This window comes from Hydra vulgaris, chromosome 14, assembly GCF_038396675.1.
Source record: "Hydra vulgaris chromosome 14, alternate assembly HydraT2T_AEP".
Lineage (NCBI taxonomy): Eukaryota > Metazoa > Cnidaria > Hydrozoa > Anthoathecata > Hydridae > Hydra > Hydra vulgaris.
In genome coordinates, this window is record NC_088933.1 from 24851271 (window position 1) to 24870935 (window position 19665).

At 27.9% G+C, this 19665-nt stretch overlaps 1 protein-coding gene across 2 annotated transcripts in view; it reads right to left on the reverse strand.

Moving 5' to 3' along the window:
- The window catches only part of LOC136091217 (uncharacterized protein MAL8P1.12-like), a 43135-nt gene that overhangs the window by 8912 nt on the left and 14558 nt on the right, over positions 1–19665 (reverse strand). The window contains exons 1-13 of one of the 2 annotated variants that reach the window (XM_065818331.1): positions 16504–16645; positions 16191–16361; positions 11338–11382; positions 11164–11237; positions 10926–10995; positions 10542–10631; positions 10333–10414; positions 10072–10100; positions 9588–9728; positions 8896–9042; positions 8686–8769; positions 3054–3127; positions 2911–2971 (exon numbers count right to left, since the gene is read on the reverse strand). In XM_065818331.1, coding sequence (XP_065674403.1) covers positions 2911–2971; positions 3054–3127; positions 8686–8769; positions 8896–9042; positions 9588–9728; positions 10072–10100; positions 10333–10414; positions 10542–10631; positions 10926–10995; positions 11164–11237; positions 11338–11382; positions 16191–16361; positions 16504–16578 — 1143 coding nt within the window. In that variant the 5' untranslated portion in view covers positions 16579–16645. Of the gene's footprint in view, positions 1–2910; positions 2972–3053; positions 3128–8685; positions 8770–8895; positions 9043–9587; positions 9729–10071; positions 10101–10332; positions 10415–10541; positions 10632–10925; positions 10996–11163; positions 11238–11337; positions 11383–16190; positions 16362–16503; positions 16646–19665 lie in introns of those variants that run through there. The other variant, XM_065818332.1, reaches the window with a different exon arrangement.

A 19665-nucleotide genomic window follows, 5' to 3' on the forward strand; every position in this document is an offset into this window, starting at 1 on the left:
GACAAATTTGGTAGCAACCATCCCACAACTGATGAAATTTAGGAGGGCATTGGTTGTGCAGGTTACCTACTTCATCTTGTGTTGTCTAAGTGCCTTAGCATCCCTGTAGTTAAAAACAATGTTGATAAATTTAAGAAACTGCCATTCAGAATCTGCAAAAGTAGTACTGACAGAAGCAATTGGATTAGGACAGAGGATGTTAAAATCAACAACCTATGGAAAAATGATTCAACTAATGAAACTGGTGACTAATTCATTTTTTTGAACATTTTTAATATTATATTTGGAACATACAGTCAAGCTTGATTATAACATTGGTTTAAGTGTAGAAAATTGGCTGGTCCAAAGCCATTTTTTATAACCGAGTTTGAAAACATTAAACCAAATTTTACCAATATTTCTTTCAGCTAAATTTGTAAATACTATTGCACATGCTGAGACTCGCTGGAATTCTAGCCTGAAGATGATGAGGTCTATCCTAAAGTTGAGGCACTTGCCAAGACTAAAGAGATGTCTTTAATCTTGGCAAGTGCCAATAGCCCACTTGCCAATATTAAAGAGATGTCTTTATTCTTTTCTTCTGAACAAAAAACCTACCATCTACCATGTGTTACCCAAACTTTTCAACATTAAGAGATAATTGAAATCTCAACTTAACAAGTCATCAAACAACGAATAGAACAAAGTGTTCTGCAAAACTCTAAAGTCATAGTTTGAAAAGACATTTCCAGTTTGTGGGACAAAAAACATGCATAACTAAACTTTGATAGTTCTCCACCCATTTTACAATGGACTCACACTTGCCAAAAATGAAAATACAACTTTCAGGCAAAAGATTGAGCTGATGATCAGAGAGGGTAAAGTTGGGCCAGTTCAGAACTTGAACTAAGGAATTCTTGAGGATGTTGATGAGGATTACAGAATTGAAGTAAACATTAGGTAATTAGAACTAAACAAAAAAATTGAAAAAATTGGCTTTTATAAAAAATGTAATCTTTTTAATTAAATAGTCTTGTTTATTTAGGGCTAAAATGAAGTCTTCTTAGTCGAGCTAGCTCACCAAGTCGCTGTTCATATCAGCCATTAGCCCATGCAGTTATAAATGAACGAGTACCTAAAATTGGCAGATCCTCCAGACAAAATTGATGTGCTCCAGTATCAAATAAAACATCTTTGGGAGTTCCCACTTATTGCCTAGTGTGACAAAAAGTACCTTTGTAATTAGTAAAAAAAATTGCCAAGTTATTGAACTTTAGCCAGTTAATTTTCGAGCATTTGAATTTTGACCATTCAAAATTTTCCTTTTTTTTTTTTTTCATGTTGATTCAAATTATGAAAAATTACTAAAATCATTTCATTTTTCAGGCATCGTCAACTAGCTCTGAGCGACTTAACTCATCACGAGGCGTTATTGTTACGTATAAAAGAACAAAGCTTGGTATCGAAAACGCTCTACTGCAAGGATAAATTGCCAAACTTGTTCTTGATGAGGAAAAAACTGTGATAAGACCTAATGGTTTCATCACAGAGCACCGCAACATAGTGATTAGTACTTAATTTACCGATTTACCGGTTACTGATTCCAAATTAACGGACAAGGCTTATGTGCAAGGTAGTATTTTAAACAGAACTTGAAGCAAGTTCAATTTAATATTAAAAATTGTATTTAAATAAAATAATGTCGTGAGATTGTCATAATAAGGCATGTGCGTATTATTTAAACCCAGATTTGGTGAAAAATGGGAGTATAGGAAAACAGAGCAATTTTTGTTAGCCATTAAAAAACAATATTTATTAGAGTTATTTTTAATAATTGGTCCTTAAAAGAAAACTTCGAATATCAAAGCTCAACTTCTATAGAACAATTGTGAAAATATTTGACCGCAGATCAGTGGCGTTGCTGAGGTTGGTGTCACCCTGTACGGTAAAGTTTTGGCGTCACCCCTCAAGAAACCTTTCTAGAAAATAAAAAAAAATAAAGTTCTTCAAAAAAGTTGGGGGCATACTGTTATATTTGCATTTTTCACTTTTGTCACCCCTCTGAGTGAGGTGGTGATGGTGTGACCCGGTGCGGCCCGCACCCTCTTTCCTAGTGACGCCACTGCCGTAGGCTATACCAAGTCCTACAATTCATATTTAAAATAAAACGTGGGCTTTCTCCTATTGTATTTTAGTTTAACTTTAGTGAAATCTCGCACAAGTATGCTACTAAATTTTCAATTAAAAACCTTATTGTACCAAAAACTAATTTAAAACTAAGTTCTTACCAAATCCAATACCGTGGACCGTTTCTATGGAAAACACTTTTCAAAATTTATTACAAAAAAAAATAATATTCAAAACATCTCTTTGGAACAATTCAGGAAAGAATCTAAGAGTCCCTTATTACAAAATGACTTTGATTTAAAGTATCTCTTTTAAAATAAATACATAAGTAATATAAACTATCAAAAAAAAATAGTTATTAACGCGACTTCTCTTTTGTTAAAGTTTTATTTTTATTTATTTTTTTTTGTTAAAAAACTTTAATACTTTTATATTGTTGTTAATCTTTGATATATTGCGTTATATTTCAACACTAATATTTATATTATATTAATATTTATATTGCAACTAACGCGTGTAAAATTCTTATTATGTACTTAGCAACTTTTCTTTTTTGTATATAAACTGACAATTTTTTTAATGTAAATGGGGCTCGATGATAAGACAGTTTATGTCTTCTGCTCGCTCCAGCTCTCTTATTTATTAACACGATTTATTTCATTGTAAATTTTAATATACGGCAAATAATAATAACAAAAAAAAATTTACTTTTAGAAACTTTTATACTGAAATTATCTAAAAAACATTTGATAGCGCGTGATAATTACGCGTCATTGCATAAAAAATTTTGTTTCAACTACGTACCTTTTTTGATATTTTGGACATCGAGTCTTCAAATAAAATATTGGTGCGGCTACGTTCTAAGCTAAAAAAAAAAATTTTTATAATTTCTTAATTGAATGTATTCTTGTATCGTAGTTGTTTTTTTTTAACAGAAAAAAAATTACTCAAGGAGGTTGCTGGTTTTTTTTAATTTTTCTTTTATTTTGTTGTTGAAATTTCTCTCATCTTTAAACAGAGTCTAAAAATATAAAAAAAATTTTAACTACTCGTAAACTACTCGTAAACTATTCGTAAACTTTTAAAATTAAGAAAAAGATTTTTAAGAAAGTTTATCTCGCAATTCAAAACTTAACTATATATTTATAGTATGAATTATAAATATGCGTAGTATAGTGATAAAGATAAGGCGGGGAAAATTGAGTTATGGATGAAAGGTAGTAGTATCGCAGCGTGTAGCAAAAGTTGTTGGGGAGCAGTGAAGTGAAATGTACGGACACTTTTCTATTATAGACATAAAATTAAAAATTTTGTCGGCTTTTTTTCTTTTAAATGCATATATAATTATTTGTCAAGTATTGCTTCAGCGCTGATATTTTACTAATTTATTGGAATATATGAAAAGCTATTAGGCGGTTATTTTTAAAAGATACTCTGATAGCTAACGAGAAAATGGTTATGGAAAAGCTTGCGGTATCAGAAAAGAGAACAGAAAAAAACATGAATACCTTAAAGACTAATATAGCTGGAGTATTATTTTTAAGCAAATAATGATAAATTTTTTGTAGACAACTTTGTAGCAGATGTTCCAATAATAAAGGTAATTTTCTTGAGCTCATGAAACTTTCAGCAAAATATGATAACTTATTTAAGCAGAAAATCAATCAGTGATTGCAATGCCTTTGATCTCAGTACGAACATTAAGAACGACCTTAAATAGTCTTTAACACCATAAGTTAAAGTAAAAATATATTCAGAAGTGAAAAGTGAAGATTATTTTGCAGTTACAGTAGATTTCACTTTAGAGCAATTTTACACCAAGTTTTTTTTGATTTTATGATATTTTTTAGCCAGTAAAATATATCTAAAATATTTTCAACATAACCTTAGTTTCCCGGCAGAACTTTGTTACAATCAGTCACATGATGGGATGAGTACCATGTCTGGTAAATTTCCAGGCTGCTGAAAAGACTTGAAGATATTGCACAGCTTATTTTGCTTACTCATTGTTGAGTCCAAAATTTGAATTTTGTGATTTTTGATTGTTGCCTAAAGAACGTCAGTGGGGATTAATTTGTCTTAAACTTGAAACGTTTTAATGACACAAGTTGGGCATCTAGAAGCATTTGATTCTACATTATAATACCTTCCAGAATTTGTAGTAGTTTAAAAAAAAAAATTATAAATCCAAGCACCGGAAAAAACACAGAAGTTTTAGTATTTCTCAAAAAATTTAGCTTAATGGTTCTTTTAGAGTTTTGGAGTAAACTGTTACACATACTTTTCAATTATCTTAATACTTATTATTTCAATACCTACAAAATAGTACTATCGACAAGATCGTTGCTTTCAGTCACATCAAAATTTTTGAATCTCAACTAAAGAATATGAAAGAAGACTTTGAAACTATTTTGCCGAAACTAGAAAGAGGAGCTCATGAAAAGAAGCCCTTACTCTGTGGACAGCACAAAACAAACCTCCTTGAACAGTTCACGAAGCTTCAAGTTTTAAATGTGTAGATCCAATAATTTTCGAGCACGTGGATAGTTTAGAACTTGTCAAATTTTTTTCTATAAATCATACCTTTAGATGATATTGTTTAAGAACTATTTTTATTTTCAAATATTTTAAAAGAAATGGTCACAGAAAAATCGTTCAGAAACAATGCTTTAAAATTTCTACTAATTAATGCTCTTTGTGGCATTTATCCAAATATCTTACGCAGGATTAAACAAAATTGCCAAATTTTAGTGCGTCTGAAAAACTTTCTTCAGCTGATTAAAGTTTTTGAATTCATTCAATTTAATTTCCTCAATGAGTAAAAAAGGACTATCAAGTTTAGCACTACTGTTTGTTGAGATTTTATTGTTGAGTATGTAATTTTTCTGCTTATTGAATTCTGATTTCGCAATTCGACATGATTTTGCAATTAGACATGATTTCCTTACAATTTCTTTAGAATTATGAAGACAAGTTTGTTTAAACAATTTTAAAACTTTTATCTGACTTCAACACTAGTGTTCTAGAAACTGCTATCCAAAATTTAAAAATAATTTGCAACCTGATGCAGGTGTAGTAACATTTAGTAACATGCTATTGTAACCTTCCTTTACTGTACTGATACACAATAAAGCGAGGAGTGAAAATATATTATAAAATATACAGAGTGTTTTAAATGTAGCAAATGTTCTTTCAATTTAAAATATTTAATCAAATAATATAGAAAAAAAGTGTTTTATAATTTTATTTAGCAGTATATTTATCAAAATAAGAAAATAGTATATGTGGCCATTCAATTTGTTTACAGTCTAACTTTTAGCAGCGTTTCAAAAGATCAACTTTGTTTTTGCAGGGTCTTTTATACGTGTTTATATCTCTGCACATGCTTGTTCAATCTGCTTACAAAGTTCTCCAACTGATGGTTTAATCTGCTTACAAAGTTCTCCAACTGATGGTTTAATCTGCTTACAAAGTTCTCCAACTGATGGTTTAATCTGCTTACAAAGTTCTCCAACTGATGGTTTAATCTGCTTACAAAGTTCTCCAACTGATGGTTTATTCTTTTATATAATATTTTTTAAATAGCCCTAAAGGAAGAAATTCGAATGATTATGATTGGTAGAACGAGGAGGCTATTTGATTGGAATTCATCTGTCTATCCGTTGTTAAGGGAACTTTCAAATCAAGTCAGTTTCTTACCTAAGAAAAGGCAAATGCCTAATCTTGCTGAAATAAATATCACATTGTTTAAATTGAAGCTATAAAGACTCTTCATGCATTTTTAAATATGAATTACCTGTGACCGAAATAAAAGTATGGGCTTAAACCACTAGAACTTATTCCATACCACATCACTACTTCATTCTTTGAGTTTGGCAGGTATTTGTTTATAATACCTTTCAGCGTAAATCTCTCTCATAATGACCAAATAATCTTGTTTAGCAAGTTGAAATTTTCTTTAAACTTTTATAACATGAAACCACAAAATTCCATTCTTTTTTGGTTTAAATAGTAGAAAGTTTAAATAGTTGAAAAAAATAGAAGAAAGTTAAATAGTTGAAATTTCTTGATTTCTTGATTGAGTGCTTATCCCAATTTTGTTAGCGTCAATGAAATGGAAAGATCGTCGGTTTCTTCTAACTCACTGCTTCCTCTGTAACAATAGAACAACTGCGACCAAATTTTACTTGATTGTGATTACTGTCTCCTTACTTTGTTAACTAAATTTTGAATCTTTGTTAATTGAAAACTGTTAATTTATCCGGAAAATTCTTGAGTTTAATAAAAAAAAAAAAAATTTGAAAATCAATAATTGAAACTTTATACATGTATAGATTTTTAACAAATATGTTATGATTATTAGAAGCAACTTGAAATCAAAACTACGTACAAAATTTATGAAACACCCTTTTCTTTACTACTGTAAACAGCATAAAAAATTATTTTAAAGTTGACCATGCTTCCATTCGGGATTTTTTATATAGCGTTTCTTCAAAAAAACTTTTGTTCCCCCTCTTTTCAAACCCTGGGTACGTCTCTGAAATAAAGTACTACTCTGATTGTATGAAACCAGAGGGTAGTTTTTTATTTCACTTTACTCTTGAGAAAGCAACTTAAACTCTTAAAGATGCTGAGGTGATAGCAATTAACATTGTTGAGTAGTTGGCTGAGAGAGGTATTGACAAATACCCCTCTCAGCCAACCACTCAACAATTTCATGCCTTTGGTGGAGATCCTAAAAATTTAAACGCTGGTTGGGATTGTGGAGTTAAAAACTGGTTGGGATTGTGGAGTCATCAAAACAACTTGTTTGGCTTATTTGTCATCTATACTCTCATGCATGGCTTATGAGTTGCCGATGATGCACTCTATAACCAAATTAGAGTTTAGCACAATTTCATTATTAGAACTTGCTTGTTGATTGGGCTACAGATATCAATCATCATTTGAACTTTATCATTAAATTTGGTAATCTACTTATTTCTCTAGCAATTTTACCACCTAAACAAAATTAATTATTAATTGATACAATTTTAGATTGTTAAATATTGTAAGATTGTTAACTAATTAACAAGATATGAAGAATATGAACATCTAAACATGGCATTCAAGGGTAGGACTTTGAAAATTTAAGATCTATTTCTAAGTTCAATGTGAGTGTTTATTCTTCTTGTTGGTTTTATTCGAATTTTTAAGTTTAACATTCTCGGATTGAACCCCTAAAATGTGGCCCCTAACTGCTAGGGTCACATTTGCAACATTGGTTAGAAGGGTGTAAGACCGAATGAGTTCTTTGAGCACCTTAATAACCACAATTACAAAAAAAAAATGTACTTTACTAGCAGCAACAATTCTAGAAAGGTTTAAAGTTAAAATATTTCTAACTACTTCTTTAACAATTTCTGAAATAATAAAATTTTTAAATAAAAACCTAAGAAGGAATCTGTTTAGGGTTGTGTAAAGCTAGTTACGGAAGCTTTTAGTCGTACTCATGAAAAGAGAACCAATTTTGTAAGAGCTCAATAGTAAATTTATGTTTATAAACAAATTATAAAGTAGTAGTTTATAAACAATAGTAAATAAGATCTTAAAAGTTTGACAGAAATACTTTTGTAATAAATGGTGACATTTGCTAAAATATAGTTAAATTTTGAAAAAAATTACAAAAAGCATTAACAATTTATTTTGCAAGAATTAATAATAAAAATAGTTAATAAATTTTTTTTTTTGTCAAAGTAAACATTATGAGGTTAAAGGGGAGAATTCGTAGGTTTCCCTACTGAATTTAAAGAGGGTGTTTTAAATGTTGAATAGGATATTTATATGAAAGATGATGTTTAGAAAATATTGTTAAGGAGTATAATAAAACTTTTTAAACAATTATATCTCAAGCTAGATTGAATATATAGACTACAGTGGCGGATCCAGCATTTTTAATCTTTGAGATAGCTAACTTCCAGACATGGAGCTAACTCCAAACATTTATATGTTTATGCTTATGTCAAATAATGAGGGTTTGCAAAAAATTGCGATGATTGGAGGCTGGGAACAAAAAAGCCCCAAAATTTTTGCAACACCTGCCCCAAACGTGAAAGCAAAAAGTTGATAAAATATTTTTTGTACTTTTCTTAATTAGACTTTTATTAATCGATAATTTTTAAGTTTCTTAGTATTATCTCTGAGTGTTCAAAAATTATGACCATATAAAGTTTAAACCCCCCTCAATTTGAGGGGGTTGTAATTTTTATATGGTCATAATTTTTGAACGCTCAGAAATAATTCTTTGAAACTTAAAAATTATCGATGAATATAAGTCTAGTTGAGAATAGCACAAAAAATATTTCACCAGCTTATTGCTCTCACGTTTGGGACAGGTGTTGCAAAGATTTCGGGGCTTTTTTGTTCCCATCCTCCAACCATCGCAATTTTTTGCAAACCCTCATTATTTGATATAAGTTTAAACATATAAATGTTTAGAGATAGCTATATGTCTGGAAGTTAGCTATGTCAAAGATCAAAAAATGCTGGATCCGCCACTGACATAGTAGAGGTAAAAAGTAACAAAATTTAATGGATTACCTGGAACCGTTGCGCCTGGATTTCAGATGTGTCTCTTTTAGATAAATCTTCAAATACGTTGGTTTTCAGGGAATTAATTTCCATCTAATAAAAATTATTTAGACATAAATATTATTTTTCAAATAAATTCTAAATAAATGAATTTTCAAAATTTCCTTTTGTTTATTTAAACTTCGTAGTTAAAAATTATTAAAGTTAATTTAAAAACACTTTTAATTGAGATATTGTTTCCTCCATATCCTTTCTTGCTTTTGTTTCTTTTTCTATTCTTATTTTTTCAAATGCTTCTCTTGCGAGTGATTGCTCTTCAAGATGTAGATTAACTTCCTGTAACTTTTTATTAACATCAAGTCGAGCCTAAATAAAATAGACCAAAAAAAAATGATTTTAATAAATTGACTTGGTAATTAGAACAATATCCAAAAAAAGCTATAATTAATTAAGTATAAATAATTTTAAATAATTCCATCAATTTTAAATAATTTGAACAGAAAAAAAAAAGGTACCATGCTTTTGACTATTTGAACTCTTTTTTGAAATGAAGGTAATATTTATTTAACAATGAAGGTAATATTTATTTTACTTTTATTTTTTTACTTCTATTATTTTTTTATTTATTTTGTTTATTTTTACACTAATCGTTTTTGAGCTCTTATCAATTTATAAATAAAGTTATAAACCATGTGAAGATATGATGACATTTTTAATATCTATTTTAAAATTGTGAAGGTAAAAAAAAAAATTAAAAATATACGAATAAAAAAATCAAGTATAATATATATTTGATTTTTTTATTTTTTTATTTTCTGGTCCTTTTTTTCACTATTAACTATTATTATCTATATTTTTCACTATTTTCTTCTATATTATAGAAAAAACAACAATAAAACAAATGAACAAACTTTAGTTTCCAGATTTCTTTGGTACTCTTCTACTTTTTCTTTCGGTATGTAATAACATTCATAATGTTCCTTTATTTTATCAACTTGTCGCTCATTTTCTAAAAGTACTTTTTCCAATCTGTCTTTCTCATTAAGATATACCTGATAAAAATAATATTGTAGTGTTGTAAGACAAATATTTTATGAAAAAGTGCAACTGTGTTCGAAGTATTGCGGCTCAAGCACTATTGCGGCTTCAAAAAAGTCGCTGTTCCTTTTTGTCACCCAAAGTATTTTTGGCATTCAATACAGTTGTACTTGTAGCTACATTAGTACAACCACTGAATATATGTAAAGCGAGAAAATTTGCTGGAAGTCAAACTTTTGCTTTGCAAACCTTCAGATGTATAAACTTTTAGCCGAACAAACTTCATGTATTTTTTATTTTTTATTAAATTGATTTAATGTTATTATTAAACAAAAATCAAGTTCAATTAATCCAAACCTTTTCTGCTGACTTCAAGTTTATGATATCTGCGTATATATATATAAAAAAATGTTATTAGTTTACAAAAACACAAAAAAAAAGTACAATTTTTTAGTTTTAATTTACACACATAATATTCTGCAAGCATACAACAAATGTACTACACAAGTTACAATAAATCAGCTTGAATACAACTTTTTTTCTAGGAGTAATCAGTAATACGCAAATCATTTCAAATTAAATTACAAATTAATAGAGCAAATTAATAAGAAAAAAAACCTAATGACTGTTCTTGATTGATCTTCTCAAAATGTGATCGCATGTCTTGCTCGTGTTGCAAGCGATTCGATAATTGATCGATCTATGAAAAATAGCCAAGTATTTGGACAATTATCTAATTTTGTAGCTGTAAAGTAAATGTTTGAAAGTGAAAGTGAAAGCGAACCTCTTTTAGATGTCGCAAAGAGACGTATAAGTCAAATTCTAACCTGTTTTTTTAAATTCGATTTATCTAATAACAAAGATTGTCTTTCTTTATCAAATATCATTTTTATGCGAGATTCTTCACATTCTTTGTCCTAAAAAAATGAAAGATATTATAACAACTTTTTTCATCGCGTCTAATAATCTAAAAATTCTCTCTGAAAAAAAGTTGTTATAATGAAGTTGAAAATTTTTAATTATGCAAAACTAAGATTTTTTTTTTATGGAAAGCATATATTAAGGAAAAAGTGATCCGCATGGCAGCAAGTCTCATTTTTGACATGTGTCTCTATTTTTTCAAAAATAGAGACCAAAAATGAGAATGCCAAAAATGAGAAGGTCTTGCTATTTAACCTTTTATGCAACGACTGCTAAGATGAAACCTTTACCTTCAGTTTTTTCTGATACTGCTTCAATCTATTCTTTAGCATCAACACTTCTCTATGATGCTGCTCAATTCTATATTTCATAAATAAAAAAATAAAACTACTTAAAAAAAAAATTAATAATATTTAATTGAATAAGAAAAACTAAAAAATAGTGGAAATGTTTTAAAAAGAAATAATGAACATGTTTTTTTTTAAAAAAGTTTGGTTTAAACAATGATCAAAACACTGTATTTTGTACCTTTGCTCATATATTTTAATTTTTTCATCAGTCGTTTTTTCGCGATTGACGACATGGCGTGTTGTTTGTTTTGTCTAAATCGTTATTTTTTTATTTTAAACTTAAGCATTTCCAACCAAAAATAAATCAACTCAAAAAATAGACCGAAACAAAAAAGCTCTAAAAATGATTTACCTCATCTACTTGAGGTTTAAGTTCATTAATTTCTTTTTCTGAGTTCTATATTTGAGAAAGAAAAAAAAAAAAAAATTAAAAAAAGATTTCAATAAAGTTTTCCTATAATTTATACAATCAAATATTTAACTAATTTAAAAGTTTCTAAACTTAAGATTTTTTATTTTAAAGTATTTTTACTTTTTTACTTAATTCTCGTCTCTTTTTTATAGATAAATATTATTATAGATAAATATTTAAATAGTTTTATTTAAATATTTAACTTAAATATTACTTCACTTACTTTGCTTATTATAATTAAGGGGCTCTATGAAAAGATTGTGGTGGTATTGTATCACCCATATCTTCTTTGAGTCCCAGTCTGTTTTTTAAATTGTCTTATTTGTTTATATATTTTATTACGTGATAATCTTATGTAACTTATTTTATTAAACAGCAAAATATATTCTAAACTTTAAAAAAAAAAAAATTAAATTTTTCTTGAAGTTTATGGCGGGTAATTGGATAAAATGCAAACGCAAACTGCACTGCAAACCGGTAACCGAAAATATAAGCATAGTTCAAAAATATACGTATTAAAGGCCACAAATATTTTGATAGCCACAGACAAACTTATGATAAATAATATCTTGTATACATTATTATGTATATTTTGTACATATTATTTTGTATATAGTATGTATCGGGTAAAAATTAGTGGTAAGCAGGCGTAGACTTATAATTGCGTCGTATTGTCAAATGTCTTTAGTCATTAGACATTAATTACTAATAAAATCTTTAATACCTTTGCGCTGATAATTTCTAAAGGTAACAGAGCAATTAAAACTTTTAGATTAAAAACAAAGTAAAAGATTAGGCAAGATTAAAAAAGAGTTTTTACCAAAGAAGAACAAATTAAAGCAGAATCGGTCAGTATTTAGTGAATTTTGGGCAAAAAATGAATAAAACGTTTAGCAACCAAGTAATGACGAAATTTATATGGTTAATTTGAGATCAAAGTTTCAAGCCTTTTAATGTATACGTTTAAGCGTAAACATAATAAACGTTTATTAAACTAACTTAAGTGAATATTTTCAACGTTGAATAAATGAATACATTAAAAAGGATTACGGCAAACATTTCGAACGTTTTAGTATGTAGGTTTATTAAACGTCGATTAATCGTTTACAATATTGACTAATAATTAATAGTGTTAACTTCTAAATCAACGTTTAATCAACGTGTACATGATAAGAATTGAAGCGATTGCAGAACTTCATCTTTAATTATACATGTAAAATTTGAATACTTTTGATGATTTTTTGTTTGAATGGTCTAGAAACCTGAAATAACATTTAAAATAAAAAAATAATGGCACATGTATTTAGGGTTGCCAGATTCCCGGATTTTACGGAGAAAAATACAGTGCCAAACCTGTAAAAACAAACTTTTTTACTGTGTTCACCTTCGTAAAAGCCGGACATCTGGCAACCATATACGTATTGCAAATGAGTAATTAACACATTGTACCACAATGCAGTTTCGCCCCCGCATTTTTGTATTGTTGATTATGATATGAAAATTTTTTGCTGATTAAGAATCGTATAAAGACATTTGTCTGAAAATCTTGTGTTCTAATTCGATGTTGAAAAAGTATTCTAATATGATGTTGAAGTTTAAAAAGTTACACTAAAAACGATAATATTCGCCATCTTTTTCATACTCGCTTATGATTAAATTTTTTTTCAAAGATAGCTTTTAAAAAGCCTGGTTTCTATCAACACTTTAAAGCAAAACTGCATAAAACTGCATTATGCAACAATTTTTGATTGATCTCTGACCCTAATTAAGGGCGCACATAGACTTCAAGATACCCGTGGTAGATAATTAAAAAATTACTGAATGCCCCCACCCAATCTCAACCAAAATAATAAGAAGAATAATAATAAAGCACTTCTAGAATTTTTCGCCCAATGATGATGCCCCATAAACGTGTTGCCCAGCAAAAACTGACCCGAATCCCCCACCCTCTGTGCGCCTCTAGACCTAACCCTGCCCCAAACTATGAACATAAAATTTATCCCAATTTGGCATTCGATCTATGTACATCTAAAAGCAATATCTTATTCGACGTTTAATAGTGGTTCAAACGTAATTCTGGAGTAAAGTTTTTTGTTTTGTATGATTGATACTTTCCCAAGTAGAACTAAAAACATTATAGGTGTTACAAAAAGAGCATACTTTTCAAATTTTGAAATGTTTCACCCTAAAAAATAGTAAAACAAACATTTTCTGAAAGTTTGAAGTGGTTCACACTACTGCATCACACTACTGCATCACACTACTGCATCACACTACTGCATCAACAATGCTATATTTTACAAATTTCAAAATAGAAAAAAATGCAAAAGAAGATTTAATTAACAAACATATTATTATATATATTATTATTATATATATTATTATAGGTTATTCAAAAAAATAAGTTACATTTAGCAAATTTTTATTTAATCTTGACTATGAAAACTTGTTTGAGATGTGATTTATTATTAGCAGAACATGTTAGAAATTATCTACTTTATGGATGTTTTCCGTTGATAAAGTTGTTGCGATGAAACTTTTTTTTTTTCTTAAAAAGTGAGTTTATCCCAAAAATGAAGAAAAATTTGATAATTAACTTTATGGTGGTAATACCCCAAAAAACAGGCTGAAATTTTTTTTTCAAAATTTCAATTTTTACAATTTTCATTCATTTATTATGTCTACTCTTAAAATAATAAAATGAAATTCAAAAGTAAAAAAAAAATTTAAAGGCCTAAATAGATTTGGTACTGGATCATAAAGCGCCTTAGCAACGGGTCTTAGAGATATATTTCTTGCAATATCTTGAAAAATACAAGTCTAATTTATATAGTTCTTTTGTGTGCTTATGACTAATTTGTTCTTAAAACGGTTTTATTGACCAACATAATAAAGCAGAAGATATTGCATACAGTAGTGGTGGTTTTCATTGTGTAAAAAACTTAATGTACTTTTAGTATTTTTTTTAATTTGCGTTTTTCTAGCGATTAACTTTTTAGGCATTTTTTAATTTTTTAACAAAGATAACTTTTTAACCGCTCATTGGAATTTTTTTAAATTTTCAGCCATTATTTTTGAGTGTATTTATGATGTGCTGAACCAAAGAAAATCAACTATTTTTATATTAAAGTAATAAAATTTGAATTTTAGCAAGCTGTACTTATACTTTGTTCTTTTTATTGATAGAATTTAATGATTTTAAAGTTATTAAATGTTGTTTATTGTATAATTTTTAATCCAGCACATTTTTTGAACATATATAAAACTACTTATAGAGTTTGGTTTGTAAAACATGAATGGTTCCCAAGATATTCTTGTTGAAAAAAGGTCTATAATATATAAATTTAAAGGTCTATATTATTATAAATAATATTCAAGCTTTACTTTTCCAAAAATTTAAAAACACAAATCGATTGATTAATGAGTGTAGAATCACGATATTTTTTAAAATAGTTTACAAATCTTTATTTTTGATAACATTTTATCTTAACGTTATAAAAAGATATTGTTATATATGTGAACTCAGCGTTATTAAAAAAAGTTACGCATAATATATAAAGCTACAGCTCAATGATGTAAAACCTTTTCCGCACTTTAAGTAAAACCATGTTTAATTTTAGCAATTTAAAATATTCTCTCTATAAGTTTTCTAAAGTTAGTTATAAAAAAACTCGCCAAAGTTTTACAGATAATATTTTTATTTTTACAACTTCATCAGCTTTACAGTAAGTTAAACCATAGCATTAACAGTTTAAATGTATAATTGTATATATATATATATATATATATATATATATATATATATATATATATATATATATATATATATATATATATATATATATATATATATAAACAACTTGAAAATGTATTCTACTCAAAATAGAGTGCTCAATGTTCTTAAATGAACAGAGCAATTATAAATTAGTAGAAAATCACTTAACAAAAATTTTTTTTCATTTGCATATATATATATAAATAAAACTTTTCATTTATATATATATATATATATATATATATATATATATATATATATATATATATATATATATATATATATATATATATATATATATATATATATATATATATATATATATATATATATATATGAATAGCCACATCAATATTAGTTAACATTGTTCATAAAATCGAAACTCGAGCAATAAAATTTAAATTATTAACGTCAGGGTCTATATAGCTGCAATATTTTTTTTTTTTTAAATTTGATTTCAAAGAAAAACAAATTTTTTATAACTCCATTTAACTCATTTTGTTAAAGTTATTAAAAATATACATTTTAAACTAGTTAAATATTTAAATGGCCGCCACAAAGTCCGGACAAGGTCCGGACAAAGTCCGGCCACAAAGTCCGCCACAAAGTCCGCACAAAGTTCGGCCACCTTAATTCCATTGAAAATTTAGAGGCAGTTTTAAAATCTAAAATACCTCCTTCAAAACAAACAAATCAAAAAGAACTTTAAGAGGTTCTTAGTGAAATTTGGAATTCTATTAGTGCTGAAGCCACGTTAAAGCTTGTAAAAAGCATGCCAAAAAGTTTAGAAGCAGTCGTAAAAGCAAGATAGTACTAAAATGAAAATCAGACATGATATTTTTGTATTTGTAATAATAGGTATTGACAAAACATTACACTTTATAATAAAAACTTTGATGCCTCTTACTTATTTTAGACAGAAAAATTGTAAGAATTTAATAGAGTTAGTTTTGCAATGAGTTAAAAAGAGTTATAAATATATTTGTTTGTAAAATGTTGAGGTACCCAAATAACTTACTTTAATGCTAAGTGTTGATATGGATTTAACTTCATTTTCCCGTAAACACTTGTGTTCTTCAGTCTCTCTTTCACACATAGAACGATACAAACTCTGGGATTGAATTTTCTCTTCTAGCATTGCGTTGTAGTCTTTTGTACTTGTAAGCAACGTTTCAAGATAATTACGGGCCTAAAATGTATTTTATTAATAAAAATAAATGGAAAAGACAACAACAAAAAAACAGCAATAGTATTAATAAAAAATAAAACTTCAAAAATGAAAAGCATGAAAAAAAAAGTTTTTTAAACATTTAAAAAAGGGCTTTTAGCACCTGAATATAAATTCCATCGTCAAAAGTAGCGGTTTCAATGTTTTCATTTTGTCCTATTAAAAAGTTCTCTGCCATCTTTAAACAACTTTTTTTTTAGGAATAATTGAACGCTCTTTTTAGGCATAAAAAAAAAGTGTGCGCGAAAATCTAATAAGCTGCATGATTTATCAAAAAGCTATATATACAGTATTGTGAAAAAGTTTAGAACCACCAAAAAAAAATTCATAATTTATTTTTATTTTTATTTCATTCAATAAATTTTTCTGGTAAAAAAAAAAAACAACGATAAATTTTAGAAAACAGACAAACAAAATAATAATCAAAAAAATAATGAAATAAACTTTTAAACAAAAAGTTATTTATTTATTTATTTATGTTCCTTGAAATCATTTTTTTTATTGTTTAAAGATGTTGAATTGGTATAGTTTTAGTCTTTTGTTACTATTTAATAAATGTCTATCATTAGGATTCTCTGTTATATTGTTTAAATTTTCATAAAGTACATTTTTTGAAGATATCTGTTAATATGGTTGTGTTGATTCATATAGCTACTTTTTTAACAGTTTTACAACGCGTTCATTTCTAATTCCATAGCAGTATTTTAGGTCTTGGTTAGCTTCATTTAATTTACCACGTTCTTCTCTAAGAGCTTTCATCTTAAATCTTTCTGCTTCTGTCATGTCTGCATTAATAAAGATATTATTAGTTTCAGGTGAATTTCGTAAGTTTTTAACAGTTTTTAATAAAGCATTTCTTTCTTCTTTGTTAGTTAATAACTGGAGTAACAATAACTGGAGGTGGTTTGTCGGTTTTCGTATTTAATTTAACTCGCTGAGTAGTAACTTTAACATAAGTCCTCTTCTTTAGCCACGCTTTCATCATTATTTGTAGAGGTTTTAAATCCAAAAACTACTAAATTTTTTTGTCTTAGTTATCTGTTTTGAGATTCTTTAACCACTACATTTAGTAAATCCAGTTGCACAGATGTATTTTTTTCCTGCCTTTAACTACATCGGACCATGTATTTGATACCTCGTTTGAATTTGATACGAGTTTTTATTGATTTTTCATATCATTTACTACTATTTTGAGGTCATTTATTTTTTTATCTTTTATTTGGAGTTCCGCTTTCAATTTTAGTACTCTACTAACTAATGCTTCGAAATCTTTTTTTCTAACCATTGTCAAATTTGACAAGATAAGTTTATCTTTTATTATTTAGTTATTATTACAATGTATTAATTTAAAAAAAAGTGATTTTTAGCAAAAACTAGCTAGAAAAACTGATTTTTACTTATATAAATAGATTTTTATTGATCGAATAACTAACAATCAATTAACTAAAAGTTAGACTTTATAAAGTTTACAAAAGTTTGAAAAAAAATTGCTATTAGCGGAAACTCGCAAATAAAGTGCATGAATAAAGATCAATTTTATAGGTAATTTTTATTTAAAAAAAAAATGTCAAAAAGCTACGAACCACAGAAAAAACGCTCATTTTTACCGCATAATTCTAACAAGAATTTCTATTTTTCACGCATTCTATTAAGTTCTCTAATTTATGTTTGGGAACATTTCTAAGTAATGTTGGTAAAATATTGCATAACTCCTCAAGGCTTCTTGGTGCTTTCTTGGCAATCTCATTATCAAGCCAACTCTAAAGGTTTTCAATGCTATTAGATATGAGCTATTTGGTGGGCTCAATATTTTTGCTTTCAAACCGTTCAGAGACAATTTTAGCCCTGTTACATGGTGCTATGTCATGCTGAAAAATGAACGGAATGCTTTGCTCAAGTGCATCAATTAATGGTTACAATTTGTTATTTTAAATATCAACGTAATAAATAGAGTTTAGTTAACCATCAAATAATTTAAACATACCGAGATCACATTATATCATGCAGCACCATATTCCAACCAACCCGCTACCTTGTTTTGTTCTTTGAACGATAAAATCGAGATTATATATTTTCTAAAGGCTGCCTGCGAATCATAATACGGTTTTTTCGGTTATTAACCTCGATATTCATTTCATCAATGAACATTACTGTCCTCCATTTTTCTATAGACTATTTTTTGACACTTTGGCAAAATTCTTTTCGCTTTTTATATGTTGTTTGATAAGTCGCGGTTTTAAGAACAGCTTTTTTCCATAATATATTGTTAGCTATTAGTTTCCTACGCATAAGTGATGCTGATGCTTGACGTCCATTTGAAAGCTTTCATTCCCTTTTTAATTCATGCGACATTAAGCGTCGTCAAACGCGGTCTTTCAGAACAATGTCGATCAACGTAAGATTTCGTCTCTTTGAATAGTTTGATGATTGTTAGCACCGAACTATGTGATCGCTTTATTATTTTGCCAATTCGCCGTTCCACTATACGTAAATTTCGCAATGTATTGTGGTATATGTATGCCGAATCAAAACATTATTAAGAAATTTTATATACTACAGATAAAGATGGTTCAAATATAACTTCAAAATATAATCCTAACTGGATAAAATATTCTTAGATCAAGCCATACTTATTTTACCTTATTTGTTGTAAACTTGATGGTTGGTTTGTTATAAAGAGTTTTTGCTTTAAATTTAAGATGGATCAAGTAGGTAACCTAATTAAAAGTAACTAAAAAAATGTTTATTACGTGAAATAACTAAAGAAGAGTTTAACACCGATGAAGAAGAATTATTTCTAAAGTAAAGGAATGGACAAGGGCTATTTCTACTTTGCGTCCAATATTATACTAACTGTTATACGTATATATGCTGGCCGAAACCACAAAAAGAAATTTGTGTTTAATAAAGGCAGTCTTAATTTTACCTAAGCTCTTAAAATTTTGTTCAAGTATATGTCTGGTGATATTTTTAACAGGAAAAAAACTTTGAAACTTTGCTTTAAACTATAAATCTAATCATCTAATTTGCTTACCACTCTTTATACTTCGTCTGCATTGTCATTATCGGCAATAAGTGGTGGCAAAAAATTCACCAGATTACTATTTATACTTCGTTCACTAAACTCACCAGATAGCATATTACCCATATTTGATTAAGATTAGTAGCCATTGATTAAGGAAAATCAGTTTGTAAAATTTTATAGTTTTTTACATGCTCTATTGCTCGCTCTACATATACTCTAACCGATGCAACTCTTCAAGTC